This window comes from Pantherophis guttatus, chromosome 8 (genome assembly GCF_059756535.1).
Source record: "Pantherophis guttatus breed Tessera chromosome 8, ASM5975653v1, whole genome shotgun sequence".
Taxonomy (NCBI): Eukaryota; Metazoa; Chordata; class Lepidosauria; order Squamata; family Colubridae; genus Pantherophis; species Pantherophis guttatus.
Genome location: NC_142070.1, coordinates 78,012,501 through 78,034,443, shown reverse-complemented (window position 1 = coordinate 78,034,443; position 21,943 = coordinate 78,012,501). Strand labels below are relative to the sequence as shown.

The 21,943-nt window shown below is 42.9% G+C and overlaps 2 protein-coding genes across 7 annotated transcripts in view; one reads left to right on the top strand and one right to left on the bottom strand.

Annotated features, from left to right (window-relative positions):
- The window catches only part of DTHD1 (death domain containing 1), a 54,403-nt gene extending 34,449 nt beyond the window's left edge, over nt 1-19,954 (bottom strand). For 2 of the 5 annotated variants that reach the window (XM_087874957.1, XM_087874958.1), the window contains exons 1-2: nt 10,203-10,559; nt 1,635-2,394 (exon numbers count right to left, since the gene is read on the bottom strand). In XM_087874957.1, coding sequence (XP_087731083.1) covers nt 1,635-2,394; nt 10,203-10,464 — 1,022 coding nt within the window. In that variant the 5' untranslated portion in view covers nt 10,465-10,559. Of the gene's footprint in view, nt 1-1,634; nt 2,395-10,202; nt 10,560-15,357; nt 15,534-19,601 lie in introns of those variants that run through there. The other 3 variants (XM_087874960.1, XM_087874959.1, XM_087874956.1) reach the window with 3 other exon arrangements.
- Nucleotides 17,987-21,943, top strand: part of ARAP2 (ArfGAP with RhoGAP domain, ankyrin repeat and PH domain 2) — a 163,346-nt gene continuing 159,389 nt past the window's right edge. The window contains exon 1 of one of the 2 annotated variants that reach the window (XM_087874954.1): nt 17,987-18,331. The gene's annotated coding sequence lies outside the window, so the exon portion shown is untranslated. The remainder of the gene's footprint in view (nt 18,332-21,943) is intronic. The other variant, XM_087874955.1, reaches the window with a different exon arrangement.

Below are 21,943 nucleotides of genomic sequence, written 5' to 3'. Positions count from 1 at the left end.
CTAGTGGACAATCACTTAAATATGAGCCAGCTGTATGCTGGAGCTGCCAAAAAAACCTCAACACAATTCTGGGCTGCATAAACAGAGGGATAGAATCAAGATCACATGAAGTGTTAATACCACTTTACAAGGCCTTGGTAAGGCCACACTTGGAATATTGCATATAGTTTTGGTCGCCACGATGTAAAAAAAAAGATGTTGAGACTCTAGAAAGAGTGCAGAGAAGAGCAACAAAGATGATTAGGGGACTGGAGGCTAAAACATACGGAGAACGGTTGCAGGAACTGGGTATGTTCTAGTTTAATGAAAAAAAGGAATAGGGGAGACATGATAGCAGTCTTCCAATATCTCAGGGGCTGCCACAAGGAAGAGGAGGGTCAACCTATTCTCCAAAGCACCTAAAGGCAAGTCAAGAAGCAATGGGTGGAAACTAACTAAGGAGAGAAGCAACCTAGAACTAAGGAGAAATTTCCTGACAGAACAATTAACCAGTGGAACAACTTGCCTGCAAAGGTTGTGAAGTGTTTAAGAAGATGTTGGATAACCATTTGTCTGAAGTGGTGTAGGGTTTCCTGCCTAACCAGGGGGTTGGACTAGAAGACCTCCAAGGTCCTGGTGCAGCTGAGCACATGGAGTTGAGAGTGTGGGGTTTTCATACCTTCTCTTGGGCTTTGCACTTGAGCTTCCTATTCCTGTGCAAGAACATGTATTCTATTGGCTGTTGTAGAGGTTATGTAGGGGTCATAGCTGGCTCTATAGGTTGTCTGAGCTCCCAGGTTTGGTTGAAGTTTGGTCTGCTCTGAGATGATACAACGAAGGGGCTTGTGTTCTGAAAGGGTGTTGGGCAGTTCCGATTATGGCTTAATGGCTTTGTCCTGGTTTGGATCTTGAGTGAAGGGCTAATCCTATCACTCTGCCTTTGTTCAGACTTTGCTGCAGGGAATTTCAAAATATCCTTTCTTGAATGGATTTCTGCCTGCAGTATTTGCTTTGCCTATGAGTAGAGCTATCTATCTCTTTATCTTTTAAGTGCTGACATCTGCTGAGAGCTATTAAGGAAGGTGGGGGCTGCTTTTTCCCTCTTAAAAAATGTTTCTCCATTACTCATCCAGAGAAATATCATATTCTGCCTTTTTAATAGTTCTCAAAATATTTCGTTCTTCTAGGAGAGGGGTGGGTGCTAACTTTCAACAATGCTGTTTGAAAGGTCACTAAAAGAATGGTCGTAAGTTGAAGACAACCTGCACCAGGGGAAAAAAGAACAACATGCATCTACCCTGTTTCCCCGAAAATAAGACATCCCCTGATAATAAGCCCAATCGGACTTTTGAGAGCATGCACTAAAATAAGCTTCCCCCCTGAAAATAAGCCCTCCCTGAAAATATTTCAGTGCAGAACTGGAAATCAGGTATGATGGCTAGAGGAGCCCCATCTTGCTCCACATGCCCCAAAATAATAAGACCTCTCCAAAAATAAGGCCAAGAGCTTATTTCAGGGTTCAAAAAAATATAAGACAGGGTCTTATTTTCGGAGAAACATGGTAATAGATTGACTCTGTTTGGTGTGACAGTGAAATGGAAAAGCAATATAGCTACATAAATGTTCAGAATACAAAGAAGACTTTTTTCTCTTACTCTTTGTTGCATTCATCCTTCTCTTCCTCCAACTTCTCAATCAACGGGACAACGGAGCGGCTTTCCTGCAAATCTTCTGCTTTTCCAGAACTTTCTTCCAGGCGTTGCCCAATTCTATCATTCCTCGGCTTTGGATCGAAATCCCCATTTATAGTCTCCAATTTCCTTAGCAGGTTGCAAGTGTCACGTTCTGTCTCATCCAAGGTTCCTTTGAACTCTGCCTTGGTTTCTTGAGCGGGCATCCTCTGAAGATGTTCTGCAACCATCTCTTCTGGATTTGGGGACACCTTGATTGTTTTCCCACCGTCTCCCCAACTGAGGTTTTCATGGATTTTCTGAGCGGATGAATCCTCTGAGTAAGACTCTTTTTCACTGACGTTCTTCGGCATCAGACACAGTTCTTCTGATTTATTGGGATTTTCACTGTTTACAAGCACTGGCCCTTCCTCTTCCGATTCTTTTTTCTGGAAGGGAACCAACTCTTTCAGTTCCACCAACTGGTTTTGCTCTGATCTGCTTCCATTTTCTTCTCCATGCAGAGAGGGAGGTGGAGAAGGAAGCTGCTGACACGTAGAGACGTGTAACGGCGTATCTATTTCCTCCTTGGTGCCATCGCTCGGAGAATTCATGGACCTGCCTGGGCTCTGTTGCTCATCATCTGGTTTTCCAAGCAGCTCATTTTCGGACCGTCCAAGGTCTTCAACCAGACGCTGCAGGTGGGTGCTTAATCCCTGAAGCCACCATACCAGGCTCTCCCATTCTGCAAGAGCAAACACAAGGACATTTTAGGAGCAATTCCTTTTTTAAAAAAAAAAAAACCATAATAAATTCATATACCCTGTTTTCCCGAAAATAAGCCCTCCCCCCAAATATTTAAACACAGAGATGGAAATCAGGTAAGACAGCAAGAGGAGCCCCATCTTGCTCCATGCGACCCAAAATAATAAGACCTCCCCGAAAATAAGACCAAGCGCTTATTTCAGGGTTCAAAAAAATATAAAACAGGGTCTTATTTTCGGGGAAACATGGGTATGTATATGTGTGTTTGTGTATATATGTGTTTGTGTGTGTGTGTGTATATATACATACACACATACAAACATACAGAGAGGGGGGAGGGGGGAGAGAGAGAAGAGGAGGGGGGAGAGAGAGAGAGAACAAACACAAGGACCTTTTAGGAGCTGTGTGTGTGTGTGTGTGTGTGTGTGTGTGTAGCATATGTGTATGTGTGTTATGTGTGTGTACACTTTTGAGAGCAGGCAACAGATTTTCATTTTCAATGGGTGCCAGAGGGCTCAAAGGGGGAAAAAATGACAATAAAGTTTTCTCTTCTCTTCTCTTCTCTTCTCTTCTCTTCTCTTCTCTTCTCTTCTCTTCTCTTCTCTTCTCTTCTCTTCTCCTCTCCTCTCCTCTCCTCTCCTCTCCAATCCCATTCCATTTATTTCTCTTCTCTTCTCTTCTCTTCTCTTCTCTTCTCTTCTCTTCTCTTCTCTTCTCTTCTCTTCTCTTCTCCTCTCCTCTCCTCTCCTCTCCTCTCCTCTCCTCTCCTATCTTATCCTATCCCATTCCATTTATTTCTCTTCTCTTCTCTTCTCTTCTCTTCTCTTCTCTTCTCTTCTCTTCTCTTCTCTTCTCTTCTCTTCTCCTCTCCTCTCCTCTCCTCTCCTATCCCATTCCATTTATTTCTCTTCTCTTCTCTTCTCTTCTCTTCTCTTCTCTTCTCTTCTCTTCTCTTCTCTTCTCTTCTCTTCTCTTCTCTTCTCTTCTCCTCTCCTCTCCTCTCCTCTCCTCTCCTCTCCTCTCCTCTCCTCTCCTCTCCTCTCTCCTATTCCCTTTTCCTTTCCCTTCCTATCCCCTCCCTTCCCTTCCTATCCCCTCCCTTCCCTTCCCTTTCCCGTCCCTTTCCCTTCCCCTTCCCTTTCCAAACCCATTGTTCCTGAAACCTTCACTTTGCAATTAAATGGTAAGAAATGTTTTGACAGTCTCCGGAAAGACTCCCAGGCTAATCTTTTCTCTGTATGTGTCTCAGAAAGTTGGGTGTTTGCCAAAGTCTTCCTCCTCAGGCAGAGACTAAACAGAGCAATTGATCATGAAACCTCCGGATATTGAGAGCATTAATAAATGGGGAGGATAGCTTCCAAAGATAATCTGGTGTTTATGGTACAATATGGCTGTACAGTAGTGGCTAAAATTGTGGAAACCTTTTAGGGAAAGTATATTTTTGAGGTTTGATGGCTAATAACACCATTTTTTTTTATTATTATTATTATTATTATTATTATTATTATTATTATTATTATTATTATTATTATTATTATTATTATTATTATTATTATTATTGAGTTTCAAGATAATCCTATTCCACTGATGGAATGACCTGGGAATAGCCCAGACCTTAACCCCATTGAAAAATCTATGGAGTCAGCTAAAGAAACTTGTTAGTCAGAAGCGACCCAGCAATAAAACCCAGTTAATAGAAGCCATCATTCAATCTTGGTTTCACATTATAACAGCTGCGGAACTAAAAGACTTGGTTCACTCCATGGGAAGACGTCGTAAGGCCGTCATTCATGCTAAAGGTTACCCAATTAAGTATTAACTGATATGGGGATCATTTTTGTACATCTCGTTTTTTCTACGTGTTTCACTTTTCTTCTTTATACTGTAACTGCTATTCTAATAGCAAATCCTTCATAAAAGTTATTGCATTGCATTCTTGACTAAATTATCTTTCTATTGATATATAATTTTACTCCAAAAAAAGTGGTGTTATTAGCTAGTTTTAGAAAATACACTTTTCCCAAAAGGTTTCCACAATTCTGGCCACTAATCCAGTGGAGGCCCCAGCCACTGCCCCAGTATTTTCTGCGCCCAGAAGCAATTTGCAGGAAACTGATAAGAGAACTAAAGTAGGAAAAGCGGGTCCAGCTAGATGATCACTGAAGGGCCCTCTTTGTTCATAGTATTGTAGAAGAGAAATTGTGCTTGCAAATGTATCCAGTTGATGCATTCCTTCTTTGATGTAGAACCAGTGAGGAGAGGCCCCTCAGTTGCCCCTCAGTTGTCACAGATAAAGACATTTTGGTGATTTACACTTTGAAGGTCAGAGAGACAAGGATGACCATATTGTTGTATCAACAAGAGATCATTTGAATCTATGCTTCGGTGATTTACAAGAAGAATTATAACTGTTTTGCAAAGATAGTAACAAACTTGGTAAAGAAAATGTCATTTGGTGTAACAAATGTTTGTAATGATAAGAACTGCTGAGTTAACAGAATCCTTTGTTTGAAAATGTATGAAGACTGAGGTCTCCATTTTATACTTTGTTCAGATCTTGTGGTCACAATACCAATCTGATCCTTATTGCAATAATAAATAACTGATTCTTGTCTGCTCTGAAGGGATGTCTCTTTAATTCCTTTCTTCCGTAACAGAACTAAGATCAGGATGCGAAGGAGAGTGAACAAAGTTGTTCCCTGCAAATTGCCTGTTGTCGTCCTTCCTTAAATAGGCTAAGGGAGTAGCCAATTATCCCCAAGCCTTACTCTCGAGGAGACCTCCTCCTGAGGAGCCACTCCTGCCTTTTGGCAGCTCTGCGCGCCCGTGCATCGAGAAGAGGCTCCTCCTCTTCTTCCTCTTCACTTATGGGAACTTCTGGAGGTTGTGAAGGCCCTGGCTGAATCCCCGCCTCTGGCACCACATCTTCTCCAGCCTCCTCACTGTCTGACTCGAGTGTCAGCTGCACAGGCTGCTGGTGCAGCACCACACCAGCCTCCTCGTTGTCGGAATCAGCTACCAGCTGCACAGGCCGCTGACGGGCCACAACACAACCGTACCACTAACTTATCCACTGCAGTGATTCACTTAACAAATGTGAAGATTTTTAGCAGAGGGAAAGACCGTTGACTTCCTATTCCAACTGCTACGCAGCTTCATCCTTGCCTTCAATAAAGATTCTTGTCTAGCCATGCCCAGCTAAAGGCCTGAGGGTGTCTAGCTAACTTGATGGTGCCTCCTGTGGGGTCAAAAGTTCTGCCAGGGTTCCTGATAACGAGAGACTGAATAACTTGGCTGGATAGCAGACGCTAAGCTCCCGTAAGATAAGAAGAAACCCAAGTTTAACGTCCTTCAGAGCCATCTGCTGGCCATTGCTGCAAACAGACTCCTTGGTTATAGATATCAGAATCAGAATGAAGCTGGAAGGGACCTTGGAGGTCTTCTACTCCAACCCCTGCAAGCAGGAGACCTTATACCATTTCAGATGAATGGCCTGTCCAGTCTCTTCTTTAAAACCTCCAGTAATGAAGCACCTACAACTTCTGAAGGCAAGCTGTGTTCCACTGGTTAATTGTCCTCACTGTTAGGAAGTTTCTCCTTAATTCCAGGTTGCTTCTCTCCTTGGTAACTTTCCGTCCCTTGTTTCTACTCGTGCCTTTTGGTGCTTTGGAAAATAAGTGGACCCCTTCTTCTTTGTGGCAGCCCCTCCAAAACTGGAAGGCTGCTATCATGTCCCCATCTAATTCTTCTTTTCTCTAGACTAGCCAAACCCAAATCCTGCAACGGTTCTTCCTACGTTTTAGTCTCCAGGCCTTTAATTGTCTTAGTTGCTCTTCAAAATAATGAATGAATGAATGATTTAATGAACGAATGAATGAATGAATGAATGAATGAATGATTTAATGAACAAATGAATGAACAAATAAATGAATGAATGAATGAACGAACGAACGAATGAATGAACAAACGCCTTCAGAGATCTTATTTGAAAGTGAGCAACTACAAATGCACTACTAGTAGGTTAATGTGAGGGCATTTGGCTGACGAAGGGCTTCGTTTTCTTAGGAATTTAATGTTTTCACTAAAATAAGCCACTTTCTGAGAGCAAATCAGCCTGTTCTTCAGGAATTGGGTACTGTATGTCTAGTCTAATGGAAAGAAGGACTACAGGAATGTAGCCTTGCCCAGCCTCTCAAACGGAGGTTTCAGAGGCTAAAAAAAGCCTCCAAACAGAGCTTCAGAAAAAAAGCCTCTTAAAAAAGCTTCAGAAAAAAGCCTCTGAAAGAAACTACAGAAAAAAAACCTCTGAAAGAAGCTTCAGAAAAAAGCCTCTGAAAGAAACTACAGAAAAAAAGCCTCTGAAAGAAGCTTCAGAAAAAAAGCCCCCAAACAGGCAATTCTATATCCCAGTGATGGCTAACCTTTTTGTTGTCGCATGCCGAAAGTGTGCATGTTTTGGGCCTAGTAGGCCTCCTTGCAGCCTCCTGGGAGCAAAAACATGCCATGAGGGAGAGGGGGGGCTGCGCTGCCCCCCCATGCCCCGTTTTGGGCATAGTAGGCCTCCCCACACATAACCCATAATGCAATGCGCACGCGACCCCCCCCGCACATGCCCTGCCCCCACACATGTGCGCGCATCTCCCGCATGAGCCCCATCCCCCACGCATGTGCAGCAGAGATCTGAAAATCAGGTGGCCGGCAGGAGACACACGTGTATGCACAGTGGAACTGAGCTGGGGCAATGGCTCGCGTGCCTGCAGACAGGGCTTTGTGTGCCACCTGTGGCACGAGTGCCATAGATTCGCCATCACGGTTATATCTGTTTATGTGGCGAGAAGTAAATTGAACTCAATAGGATGGACCTCCAGAACAGACCTGTTTCCTCTTAGATTCCCTAGATTTATTTCACATTTTACTCCAAACTCCCAGAGAAGATATTGTCTTTTACCTCTGACTTGAAGTAAACCATCAAATCACCCAGATCAAAATTACCCAGAATAGGGCGCTTAATGTACAAATGTCTCCAAATGATAGCTTAATCGAAACCCAACGACATAACAAGAACCACATACTTTTCGAAACTGGGTTTGGGTTTGCCATGAGAGAGAGAGAAAAAAAAAATGAAACTTTGATTCTGTTTTTGTAAATTAGGCAGGCTTATTGTTATAGAAATGGCTTGTACATAGTGCTGTGTAAAAGCAAAAGAGTTGCAGTTGTAATGTTGTTACCTTCGAGAGTCGGAAGTTGGTGCCTTTTTTCCTTTGTTTTCTCCCTTTACACTATACCATAGGTGGTATTCAGCCGGTTCGGTTCGGATCGGTTCACCCACCCGCTCCGGCTCTATGCCATCCTATTTAGGCACGTTTTTGAGGCCAGGTGGATGCATGGAAGGTACGCACATGCGCGAACCGGGGGCATGCGCAGATGAAGCAATTGTGCATGCAGGTGGCGAACCGGTAGTAACATAATGCGAAATCCACCGCTGCACTGTACCCGCTCCTATTCCCTTCCTCTTTTCTTACTTTTTCATGGTTTTTTTCTTTGTATTTTATAGTTTGATAAACTAATAAAAAAGTTTTAATTGTGCAACAAACCACATGCTTTTCCTTGATCTCCCGTGGTATATATATGTATTTCTCTTTAGCCAGGTTCTTCCAAGTAAACCAAAATCTTGGTTTACGTAGGAAGAACCTGGCTAAAGAGAAATACACATAAAGGCCTAGGAAAAGAAAAGAAAACAAATGTATGTATGTATGTATGTATGTATGTATGTATGTATGTATGTATGTATGTATATATGCATTATTGTTTCAAGCCAGGGTTTTTCCTACGTAAATCAAGATGTTTATATAGCCATAGTTCAGTGAAATCCCAATTCGCTATTTTCTAGGCTTTATCAGACATTAACCAGCATTTTGCTGTCTGTTGTAAGACTTAAGGGAGACTAAAATAGATCTATTTCTGACTTATTTGTCTTCATCAGTTAGCCACACCCTCATCTTATGACTCCTCCCTGAAACGGTCAAATAACTGATGAAGACAAATAAGTCAGAAATAGATCTATTCTAGTCTCCCTTAAGTCTTACAACAGACAGCAAAATGCTGGTTAATGTCTGATAAAGCCTAGAAAATAGTGAATTGGGATTTCACCGAACTATGGCTATATAAACATCTTGATTTAAATAGGAAAACCCTGGCTGAAACAATAATGCACATATAGACCTACCCACAACTTCCCAACTTCCAATTTTCTGGACATTAAATTTGGGGTAAGAGGTGGCCAGTTAATCCTCACCCTACAACCGTTTGAAATGACAAAGGTTACAACAATTCACTTAAATCACTGTTCGAAGTTACAATGGCTCTGAAAAACAACTATTTTTCACTTCCTGCAAACACAGTTAGTGGGGAAGCCAGATTCATTTTACAACCGTGTTACTAACTGAACAATTGCATCATTTCGCTTAACAACCGCGGCAAGAAAAGTTGTTATACGGAGCAAAGTTCACTGAACAACCGTCTCGCTTAGTGACAGAAATTTTGGCCTCAATTGCAGTCGTAAGTCAAGAACTGCCTCTACTTTTCCCATTAGGGCAAGCCTCCCCCACCCCTAACCTCACTACTGGTTTTTCTCCTTTAAAAACAACTTGATCTAACAGAAATCAATAGAAATAACTTGGGAAGTAATTAGTCATTGTGATTAGAGATTAATTAGTCATTGTGATTAGTTGCTAATATCTGTGGAATAAAGCTTGGAGAATAGGAGTACAAACCAATTACAGAGATAAGTTCTTTGGACATTTATTTTGAATTTTAATTCAAATTTACTAAATAATAATTTACTAAACCATGGAATCGGTTTAGTAAATTACCGAGCTAAAATATTACTTTACATGTTTTTTAATGGTTTCTCATCTCATCCGTATGTACAGTTAGTCCTCGACTTACAACAGTTCTCTTAGGGACCATTCAAATTTACAAACTTGCACTGAAAAAAGAGGCTTATAACCGTTTTCCACATTTAGGACCGTTGCAAGCATCCCTGTGATTACATGATTTAAATTCGGATTGGTGGTTCTGATTTATGACAGTCACAGCGTCCTGGGTGTGTGTGTGTGTCATATAATTCCCTTTTGCGACCTTCTGACGAGTAAAGTCAATGGGGAAATCAGATTCACTTAACAACGGGGTTGTAATTTTACAACTGGAGCGATTCACTTCACAAACACAAGAAGAAACATCATAAAAATGGGGCAAAACTCACTGAACAAACTTCTCACTTAGCAACATAAATTTACGGCTCAGTTGTGGAGCTATTCACTTAACAAATGTGACAAGTTAAGTCCTAAAAACGGGGCAAAACTCACTGAGCAAACTTCTCACTTAGCAACATAAATTTACGGCTCAGTTGTGGAGCGATTCACTTAACAAATGTGACAAGTCCTAAAAACGGGGCAAAACTCACTGAGCAAACTTCTCACTTAGCAACATAAATTTTCATCTCAAGTTGCGGTCGTACATTGAGGGCTACCTGTATTCCACGAATAACATAGAAGAAGACGTGGCTATTTTAAACCACCTAGGCTGAAGTCAAGAGAAGGAAACACGGGTTCTTAAAATATCTTTTATGGGAGATACAGTTCTAGAAAGGTGCACAATTTGGATTCCCCGGGAGACAAATGGAATCTGATTTACATATTTAACTTTACAGCTGAAGTCAGAGCTTTTGATTCATAGGCGTACTCAACATTGAACCCTACTTGTGGTTGACAATTTAATATTACTTACCTGGGCAGGATACCTCTTGCTGATGTTGATCATAGACTATATTCAACAACTGGTAGGTATTTTGGAGAACTTCCGTTGTGAACTTCAATTGTTGACTAAGAGTTTTGACCAAAACTAGAAGGAGCGGAGTTAATTTTGATGGACATTCCATAACCTTCTCGCCATCCTGATGGTTTCCTTTCAGAACAGATTTCTTTAACTTCAGATTGTAATGCTGGATCTTCTCTAAAATTTGATCTGGGTGGCCGACGATGGTTTCCATGGCTTCCCTGACAAATTCTTAAACTAATAGTGAATTGCTTTTTTCCCCCCTTCTCCTCCTCCTTTTACATCGAGACAAAATCTCAACCTTTCTGTTCTTTCCAACCAGTTCTGGACAGGAAGTCACCTTGGCAAGGAAATGTTGAACTGCTGTTGATGGCAAAGAGTTACTAGGTGACAAATGGGTGTGGCTTTGTCAGAATGAAGCTCGGGGTAGTAAGTCTTGGATTTGTTTACAGGTAAGGATGTGCCTTTAAAAGGTGAACTGATGACACTGCTACCTTTGGGATATATATATATATATATACACACACACACACAGAGTATATTTATATACATACATACCAGGGGTGGGTTCTAAATTTTTTTACTACCGGTTCTGTGGGCATGGCTTATTTTGTGGGTGTGGCTTGGAGGTCATGTGACTAGGTGGGCGTGGCTAGCTGGTCAGTCATTTCTGGATGGTCCTCGCACTTACGACCAGTCCTCGCACTTACGACCCGACTCATTTGTTTGCTTTTAACACTGATCAGCTGTAGGACGGCCCTTTGAAGCCCCCCGGCAAGAGTTTAAACTGTTTTTTCCCCTCAAGTCATCAGCTGGGACTCAGGAGGCAGCAATAGATTGGGGGTGAGACCAAATAAAAGGTAAGAATAACGTGGGGGGTGCGGGGTGTGGGAGGGCGGGAGAACCGGTTTGGTGATGTCATATCGTCACCGCTACCGGCTCGGCCGAACCAGACCGAACCGGGAGGAACCCACCACTGATACATACATATATATATGTAGGATCACACAGGTGATCCTCGAGTTACAATAGTTCTACCCAGTGGTGAAATCCAAATTTTTTTACTACTGGTTCTGTGGGCGTGGCTTGGTGGGCGTGGCAGGGGAAGGATACTGCAAAATCCCCCCTTCCCTCCCCACTCCTGGGGGAAGGATACTGCAAAATCCCCATTCCCACCCCACTCTGGGGCCAGCCAGAGGTGGTATTTGCCGGTTCTCCAAACTACTCAAAATTTCCGCTACTGGTTCTCCAGAACCTGTCAGAACCTGCTGGATTTCACCCCTGCTTCTACCCCATTTGACTTCATTGTCACATCAGTGCACTTCTGTATTGGTTTTAACATGCCTAGGGGATTTTACCATTATTATAATTAAGGGATATCCCATCCTGCTCCTCACCCCACACCCTTCTTATCAGATATATATTGGTGGTCATGCTCATTTGGTTCTATGAGGAAGTTATTTGGTCAATACAGCTTCAGGTTCAAAAAGTTATTTTACTATTTACAAATATATACATGCATACAATAATGAACAGGGTGTCCTATTGCATTTTTACCCTAACTGTATGACTCAGATGTTGAGAAGAGAGAGAAGTTCACGTGTTGTCTCGCTGAGAGATAGATGAGAGAGAGGGAAAAAAGGGGAAGATATCCAAGTGGTTTCTAGGTAAGAGTCCAATAAGAGAGTTCATTGGCTGATATTGTCACATGTGATGTCTGTAAAGACTTAACCCCTTCTAGTCTCTGGTGCATCATATGCAGGCAATATCTGACACTTCTAGCACTGATTATGTTACCTAGTTGGGTAATAAAACATCTGCAAGAAAACAACCAAGCTCAGAGAGCACCAAGGACTGCATAGTCGTTGTCCTCAAAGAAAAAAAATCATAGGTTCGCCATCACGGGCCTAGAATTATTTATAAAAATATTTTTTAAAAGTGAATTAAAATAAAATTTAAAATAAATAAGACACCACTAGACCATAAGGTCTTCTGCAGTCACAACACAAGCCTAAGATTTATTTATTTATTTACTTATTATTCATATTTTTGAATAATAATAATAAATATTTCTGTGCCGCCCACTCTCCGAGGACTCTGGGTAGCTTACACCAAAGACAGTATACTAAATAGCATATTGCCCCCAACAATCTGGGTCCTCATTTTACCCACCTCGGAAGGATGGAAGGCTGAGTCAACCTTGAGCCGGTGAGATTTGATCTGCTGATCTGCTGAACTAGCAGTCAGCTGAAGTAGCTGCAGTACTGCACTCTAACCACTGCGCCATCTCGGCTCATTATAACCAGGCTTGTCAGATGCTACATCTTTTCTATCCTGCTCTACGGAGTGGAGAGTTGGTCTCTGACAGAAAGCCTCTTGGAAGGGACTAGAAGCATTTGAAATGTGGATTGAGAGGCGGCTGTTACATATACGTTGGGTTGACAAAATCAGAAATGGGGGTGGGGGAATAAGCTCCCTGGGAAAGCCAAGGGAAATCATCAAAACCATCAAAAAGCTAAAGTTAAGTTGGAAATGTAAACAGGGACAAGTACCTTCTTTCACTCATGGTGGCCATGCCCCGAAACGAAAAGATATTGGACAAAGATACAGAAATGGCTGCAGGTTCTAACTAAGTGTCAAATAGAACTTAAACTGGAATTGTTTCTTTTGGGGATATTTAGGACGAAATACAATAAAAGGATAAAATATTTAATGTTACATATATTAACGATGGCAAGGATTGCTTTTGCACAGTATTGGAAGAAAGATAGTATACCGCCAGAGCAGGGGTGAAATGTAAAATTTGTTACTACCGGTTCTGTGGGCGTGGCTTGGTGGGGGTTGGGTAATGTGACTGGGTGGGCATGGCCAACTTTTTTTTTTTTTTAACTTTTCAAAGCATTTTTTCTAATGCTTTGAAAAGCCTCTGCCGATCAGGCAACTCAGGTGGGATCGTCAGAGAGGCTTTTTAAAAAATGCCTCTCTGCGGATCAGGCAACTCAGCTGGGATCGTCAGAGACTTTTCAAAGCATTTTTTTTACCACCTCTTCGGCCAAGAGGTTGCAGAAAAAAATTCTTTGAAAAGCCTCTGACGATCCCAGCTGAACCACGCGATCATCAGAGGCTTTTTTTTTACTTTTAAAAGCATTTTTTCGTCGGAAGAGGTTGTAGAAAAAATGCTTCTAAAAGTAAAAAAAAAAAGCCTCTGATGATCGTGCGGCTTAGCTGGGCATGTGGGGGGGGGGAGGACAGGGATTTTTGCTACCGGTTCTCCGAACCACCCGCCACATTCACTACCGGATCAGGCGATATGGTCCGAACCGGGAGCATTTCATCCCTGCGCCAGAGGGATTAGTTATTCAAAAAATATTTGATTGCGCGGAAATGGATAAACTCACATTAGAGTTAAAGGGAAAGGATGACTCAGAATATTATGCGGTATGGGAGAAATGGCATGAATGGATAGATAATAGAAATAAGGAATGGAAACGTACATAAAGGTATAGAGTGTTTAGAAATAGAACATATATAATGTACTGAATATTGGTTCTAGTTGTATGAATAATGTCATAGATCTGTTAAATATGTAATAGAGATATGTAAAGAGAAAAAAATGCAATATTTTTTTTTTTTTTTTTTTTAAAGAGAAAGTTAGAATATTTTGGACATGGGATGCAACACCCGGAAAAATACGGCATTCTTCACTTAATCTTCCAGGGAAATATTGAAGACAAATGAGGTCCAGGCAGAAGAATATCATCCAAAATCTCAGGGACTGATTTGGACAAAACTCAGTAGCACTTTTTCGTGCAGCTGTTGATAAAAATACGATCACCAATGTCCGATGATGAATATGACACAAGAAGACGACCATTAGGCTGAATAAATGATGTTTCAATTAAGTGTAGAGCCCAAATCTAGTAGGATAAAATGTAAACCCATTATCAACCCTCCTTGTCGTAATTGTTGTGTTATTTTCAAGGCTCTGCAATGAGGATTTAAAAAAATAATAATCTTGTATTCCGTGGATTCAGCTCACATTTAGCAATTACTTCACCAATTTAGCAGCAAAGTATTGGGGGCAAATGTTGTTTTATTTTTTTTAAAAAAAAGAATACTTGAATGGCTTTTGATTTTATAGCCTGTTCATCTGTTTTGTTTTACTGTTTTGTAGAGAGGTATTGTAATCTTAGAAAGCTTCTGCTGTTTTTTTCCTCAACCTTTGATCCTTTTCCTGTAGCCGGAGGTTACACTTTGATTACAGCCCTTAACAGTTGATAATACTTATCTCAAGGCCTTAAACCCTTTACCTTGAGTCCAACGTGTTGTAAATAATGGAACAGACCACTCAAGATTCTCCCAAGAAGCTCTATACATGTACTTTTTCAGTACAAACCATAAATATATTCTTAAAGATCCATCTCATCCTAGGTACCCATTTTTTTTTTTGAACTATTACCATCTGGCAGACGGTACAGGACAATAAAAACAAATAGGCTGAAAAACAGCTTCTATCCCAGAGCAGTAACTATACTGAATTCTGCTGTATAGTGCAATATTAATGCAATATCAGGGGTTTTTCAATTCAGTTGTATAGAATATGAAGGATGTGTGTTTGTGTTTTATTTTTCAAGTATAATGTGCACTGAAGATGGCATTTTAATTTCGTGGTACGAAGTGCAATGACAATAAAGTAAACTATATAAATATATGCTGTGCAAATGCTAATTTGTCTTTTTTTCTTTCTTTTGGGGCAATCTTCCTCCCATTTACTTTTCTTTAAACGAGAGGTCTGCAACCTTAAATACACAAATACACATTTAAATACACATTTGGACCTGTTTCCCACAGAAAAGAAAACACCGGGAGCCACAAAACCTGGTTGGGCGTGGCCAGCTCAATGTCACTCACTTCCACCAGTCACATGACTCCCCCCTAGCCATCCCTACCCAGCCGGTCATTAGGGCAGAGAACTAATTGTTAAAAACACCGGGAACCACAAAATCCTTTCGACATCTCTCTCTCTCCCCCCTCCGTTCCTCTCTTCTCCCACTCTCTCCCCCTCTCTCTGGCCGCTTCTCCATCCCCCCCCCATCGTCGTCCTCACCTTCTCAGGCCAGGCGAGGAATGACTGAGAGGGGAGGACGAAGGGCGGGGCCAGCCAGTGGTGGGATCACCTGACAGGGAGCCACAGCAGAGGGCTCAAAGAGCCGCATGCAGCTCCGGAGCTGCAGGTTGCTGACCCCTGCTTTAGACATATCCAATCAATCTTGATTCTTGTTACTGTAATGAATGAATATATTTTTAGAAGTGGAGTTCTACATGAAATCTTATTGGCAGTCCTTGGAAGCAAATCCAATACAATTCAGTGGAACAGGCATTTTCATTCAAAATCTGACCACAAATACTTCATTTTTTAAAAAAAAAATAAATTAAATTTATTTAGATGCCACCCTTCTCCGGAGATTCAGGGCAGCTTACAATGTGCTAAGCAATAGCCTTCATCCTTTTGTATATTTATACAAAGTCAGCTTATTGCCCCCACAAACTGGGTCCTCAACTTACCTACCTTAGAAAGGATGGAAGGCTGAGTCAACCTTGAGCCTGGCGAGATTCGAACCTGCAGTAATTGCAAGCAGCTGGTCTTAATAACAGGGTGCTTTAGACCACTGTACTACCAAGGCTCATTTTTGTTTTTTAGTCACCCAAATGCACTTAACTCAGGCAGCAAAAAAATGCCTGCTTTGGCATAGCATGATAAGAGGGTTCATTTTATCCTATGGATGTAGCTGAGTGAAAAGGTTGCACAAACGAGAGCTCTTAAGACTGACTCTGTTATGTAAACCCTGAAACGGAGCTTAATTTAGTAGCCTGGTTAGACATGTAAGGAGAAGAACAGCAAACCAGCAAACTCATCTCTAAAACCCTTGAAGGAAGAGAAAAGTGTTTTGGTTATGTTCCCTGCCTTGAGTTACTTATAAGATGATAAAAGTGGAAAAAGAAAGAGAGAGAGAGAGGGGGGGGGAAGGCAAGAGAGAGACATATATTGTGATGAGTCTGTCTTTCTGTTTATCTTTATCTTTGCTGGAGAAAAGAAAGAAAGAAAGAAAGAAAGAAAGAAAGAAAGAAAGAAAGAAAGAAAGAAAGAAAGAAGGGAGGGAGGGAGGGAGGAAGGTAGAGAAGAAGGGAGGAAGAAAGAGGGAAAGGAAGAAAGGAAAGAGAAGGAAGGGAAAAGAAAGAAGGAATGAGGAAAAAGGAAAAAGGAAAAGGAAGGGAGGGAGGGAGGAAGGTAGAGACGGGGAGGAAGGGAGGCAGAAAGGGAAAAGAAAAGGAAAGGAAGGAAGGAAGGAAAAGAAGGAAAGGGAAGAAAAGAAAAAAGAAAGAAAGGCGGTAGGTAGGTAGAGAAGAACGGAGGAAGGGAGGAAGAAAGAGGGGAAGGAAGGAAAGAAGGAAAGAGAAGGAAGGGAAAAGAAGGAATGAGAAAAAAGGAAAAAGGAAAAGGGAGGGAGGGAGGGAGAGAGGGAGGAAGGTAGAGATGGAGGGAGGAAGGGAGGCAGAAAGGGAAAAGAAAAGGAAAGGAAGGAAAGAGAAGAAGGAAGGAAGTGAAAATAAAGAAGGAATAGGAAGAAAGGAAAAAAGGAAGGAAGGGAGGGAGGGAGGAAAGTAGAGGTGGAGGGAAGGAGGGAGGGAGAAAGAAAAGGATAAAGCAAAGGAAGGAAGGAAAGGGAAGAAAGGAAAAAGGAAAGGAAGGAAGGAAGGAAAAGAAGGAAAGGGAAGAAAAGAAAGAAAGAAAGAAAGAGAGAAAGAAAGAAAGGAGGTAGGTAGGTAGAGAAGAGCGGAGGAAGGGAGGAAGAAAGAGGGGAAGGAAGGAAAGAAGGAAAGAGAAGGAAGGGAAAAGAAGGAATGAGAAAAAAGGAAAAAGGAAAAGGAAGGGAGGGAGGGAGAGAGGGAGGAAGGTAGAGACGGAGGGAGGGAGGGAGGGAGGCAGAAAGGGAAAAGAAAAGGAAAGGAAGGAAGGAAGGAAAGAGAAGAAGGAAGGAAGTGAAAATAAAGAAGAAATGGGAAGAAAGGAGGGGAGGGAGGGAGGGAGGGAGGGAGGAAAGTAGAGGTGGAGGGAAGGAGGGAGGGAGAAAGAAAAGGATAAAGCAAAGGAAGGAAGGAAAGGGAAGGACGGAAAAAAGGAAGGAAGGAAGGAAGGAAAAGAAGGAAAGGGAAGGAAAGAAAGAAAGAAAGGAGGGAGGGAGGAAGGTAGAGAAGAAGGGAGGAAGGGAGGAAGAAAGAGGGAAAGGAAGGAAAGAAGGAAAGAAGGAAAGAGAAGGAAGGGAAAAGAAAGAAGGAATGAGAAAAAAGGAAAATGGAGGGAGGGAGAGAGGGAGGAAGGGAGAGATGGAGGGAGGGAGGGAGGGAGGCAGAAAGGGAAAAGAAAAGGAAAGGAAGGAAGGAAAGAGAAGAAGCAAGGAAGTGAAAATAAAGAAGGAGTGGGAAAAAAGGAAAAAAAGGAAGGAAGGAAGGAAGGAAGGAAGGAAGGAAAGAAAGAAAGAAAGAAAGAAAGAAAGAAAGAAAGAAAGAAAGAAAGAAAGAAAGAAAGAAAGAAAGAAAGAAAGAAAGAAAGAAAGAAAGGACTTTCCAAGGAAAAGCCCAGCTCACACGCGCCCTGGTAAATCTCCTTCCTTCCAGCGCTTAAAGAGCCTGCCTGCCTGCCTGCCTGCCTGCCTTGCCCGGGCTCTTCCCTCCGCACAGGCCAGTGGGGAGCGCTCTCCCCGTTGAACTTCCGACTGGCAGAACTCTCCAAAGCCCCAGCTCCTCCGAGCAGCTCCTCCGCCCACAGCCCACGCGGGGCTCCTGCGCGCCGGAGAAACTCGGCAGCGGCCAGGTGACCCCCGCCGCCTCCGGCTGGCTTTCGGTGGCGTCTCCCTGGTCGCCCAGCCCTTCCCGGGGCGCTTTCCCGAAGCCGGCGGAGGATGGGCCCGGCCGGGAACAAATCAGGAAGGAGCAACCGAAGAGGAGAAAGAGAAAGTAAAGATTTCCTCGGAGTCACTTCCTTTCCCCCCGCGAGGTCGGCGCCTGGCAAAAACCTCCAGGTAAGCAGGAAGGCGCGAGAGACGGCTGCGTTCACACGACCCTGCGGGGGGAACCCGTGTCCCGCCTCTCTTTCCCCGGCACACCTTGAAGCCTTCAAGGATCCGAGAGAGAGAGAGAAAAACAAAGAGAGAGAGAAAGAAACAGAGAGAGAGAGAGAGAGAGAGAGAGAGGGAGGGAGAGAAAGAAAGAAACAAAGACAGAGAGGGAGAGGGGGAGAAAGAGAGAGAGAGCGAGGGAGAGTGGAAGAGAGAGAGTGAAAGAGAGAGAGAGAGAAAGAGAGAAAGAAAGAAAGAAACAGAGAGAGAGAGAAAAAGAGAGAGAGAGAGAGAGAAAGAGAGAGAGAGAGAGAGAGAGAGAGAGAGAGAGAGAGAGAGAGAAAGAAACAGAGAGAGAGAGAGAAAGAAACACAGAGAGAGAGAGAGAGAAAGAAACAAAGAGAGAGAGAGAGAAAGAAACAGAGAGAGAGAGAGAGAGGGAGAAAGAAACAGAGAGAGAGAGAGAAAGAGGGAGGGTGAGAGAGAGAAAGAAACAGAGAGCGAGAGAGAAAGAGGGAGGGAGAGAAAGAAAGAAACAAAGACAGAGAGAAAGAGAGGGAGAGGGGGAGAAAGAGAGAGGAGGGAGAGAGGGAAAGGGGGAGGGGCAGAAAGAGAGCGAGGGAGAGTGGAAGAGAGAAAGAGAGAAAGACAGAGAGAAAGAAAGAAACAGAGAGAGAGAAAGAGGGAGGGAGAGAAAGAAAGAAACAAAGACAGAGAGAAAGAGAGGGAGAGGGGGAGAAAGAGAGAGGGGAGGGAGAGAGGGAGAGGGGAAGGAGGAGAAAGAGAGAGGGGGAGGGAGGAAAAGAGAGACGAGAGAGGGAGGGAGGGAAAGAGAGAGAGAAAAAGGGAGAGGGGAGAAAGAGCGAGGGGGAGGGAGAGTGGAAGGGAGACGGGGAGGGAAAGAGAGAGAAAGAGAGGGAGAGATGAGAGAGAGGGGGAGGGAAAGGGAGAGAGAAAGAGAGGGAGAGGAGGAGAAAGAGAGAGAGAAAGCGAGGGGGAGGGAGAGAGGAAGAGAGAGGGAGAGGGAGAAAGAGAAAGAGAGAGGGGGAGGGAGGAAAAGAGAGAGATGAGAGAAAGAGGGAGGGAAAGAGAGAGAGAAAGAGGGAGAGGGGCAGAAAGAGAGAGGGAGGGAGGGAAAGAGATAGATGAGAGAGAGAGTGGGGGAGAGAGAGGAGAGGGCCGTGACAACGGGCCGAGCGGCTCCGCTCCAAAAGTTGGAGCCACTTTTACGCACACAGACTTGATCCAAAGCGCTCGCTTCCGATGCTTTCTTTGGTGACTGAACGGGATCTTTTCTTTCTCTCTCGCGGGTTAGGATGCCCCGGTCGCCTGGGGAATCCCGTCGGGAAAGGGAGACGACGGGTCTTTCTCGGCGCTGTAAGGAGTTCGCCTCCGCTCAGGTCCCGGTCCGCGGCCGCTTGGCGCAAAGTTTGGAGCCACTTTTACGCGCGCCGAGTTGGTCCAAATCGGCCGTTTCCGATGCTTGAACGGGATCTTTTCTTCTTCTCTCGCGGGTTAGGATGCCCTGGAATCCTGGGATCCCGTCTCTCTCCTCTCTCTCTCTCTCTCTCCCCCTCCCCCTGTAATGAATTGGCCTTTCGGACTTGAGAGATCTCAACTGGACAAACTCGTGTCCAGTTATAGTCAAGCTTCTCTCCTTGATGGAGGGGATCCTTGATGCTCTCTGAGCTTCTGGGTTTTCTTGTGGATGTGGGTCACCTACTTGGCTAATGAAACCTCTGCAAGAAAACCATCAACGCGCAAGATTAGTTTCTCTCTCCATGTACATGTGTACATCCAAAGTAAACTGTGTTGTTTCTCCGTGTCATATAATATATCTGGGTACATGATGTATGTATATAGGAATGTATGTATGTATGTATTTATTTATATATTTGTCTGGTTGTTTATTAGTTTATTCATTCATTCATTTTGTCAGGTTTATGTGATATATATTAGAGGTGGAGACCCTAAGATGTGGGTGTATGCATAATTTCCATTTATTTATTTATCTGCTATTTATTTATTTATTTATTTACTTACTTACTTATACTTACTTACTTACTTATTTACTTATTTATGTGATGTATATTAAGAGGTGGAGACCCTAAAATGTGGGTATATGCAAAATTTCCATTTATTTATTTGTTTGTTTGTTTTTTTGTTTGTTTTATTTATTTGTTTATGTTTATGTGGTATATATTAGAGGTGGAGACCCTTAGAGAGATGTGGGTATATGCATAATTATCTCCCTCTTCCTCTCCCCCCCTCTCCCCTCTCTCTATCTCTATCTCTATCTATCTATCTATCTCTGTCTCTCTCTCCCTTTCCCTCTCTCTCTCTCTATCTATCTATCATCCATCTATCTATTTTGTCATGTTTATGTGGTGTATGTTAGAGGTGGAGACCCTTGGAGCGCTGTACGTGATGAAATTTCATTTTTTTTATTTTTATTTTTTTAAATTTGATTTATATGCCGCCCTTCTCCGAAGACTCAGGGCGGCTTACAATGCGTTAAGCAACAGCCTTCATACTTTTGTATATTTATACAAAGTCAGCTTATTGCCCCCACAAACTGGGTCCTCATTTCACCTACCTTTGAAAGGATGGAAGGCTGAGTCAACCTTGAGCCTGGCGAGATTCGAACTGGTGTAATTGCAGACAGCTGGATGTTAATTACGGTGCTTTAGTCTGCAGAGCTAAACCAGGCTCCTGGTTAAAAGAAAATATATGCAGCTTGGGGAAAAAAAACAAAAAACAAAGTTAGAACAATAGTTTTTTTTTTTCCTCCTGCTGCGTTTCCGGACACTAGATTTTTTTTGGATATAAGCTGCAAAAATCCAGATGTCCTCTACATGGCATATTGCCCATTTTGGCCAGCTCTAATTTCGCAGCCCTAAACTTGGCAAATCCAAGGCATCACACGGATAGTCCTTGACTTACGAACACAATTGAGCCCTGGACTTCTGTTGCTAAGCGAGACATTTGTTAAAACACTGAATTTCGCCCCATGTTGCGACCTTTCTTGCCACTGTTGTTAAGTGGATCGCTGCGATTGTTAAGTGAGTAATCCCCGGTTGTTAAGTGAATCGGGCTTCCCCGTTGACTTTGCTTGTCACGAGGTCCTCAAAGGGGACCCTGCAACCGTCATAAATATGAACCAATTGCCAAGTGTTCTGAATTTGGACCGTGATGCTGCTGCAACCGTCGTTAAGTGAGAAAAACGGCCGTAAGTCTAGTTTTTGCAGGGCCTTTGTAACTTTGACTGGTCGCTAAATGGACGGTTGTAAATCAGGAACTGCCTTTAATTCCCACCAGTGGCTATAGTGGTTTCAGCAGCTATCCAATGAATTTTAGCAACCTTTTGCCCTACGATGGCTGTAACCTAAAATAGCCCTTTGCTGGGAGAATTTCCAAAGTGGTGCAAAACCAGACACTTTGTTAAGACTTCTTAAAACAAATAAGCAACGTCCCAAGATGTACCTTTCCTGGGGAACGCGGGAGTAGAGTTGTTTTGATCTAGAAAGTATTTCCTGCGAAATCTTTACACTTCCTGGCTGGCTGGGTTTGATGGTT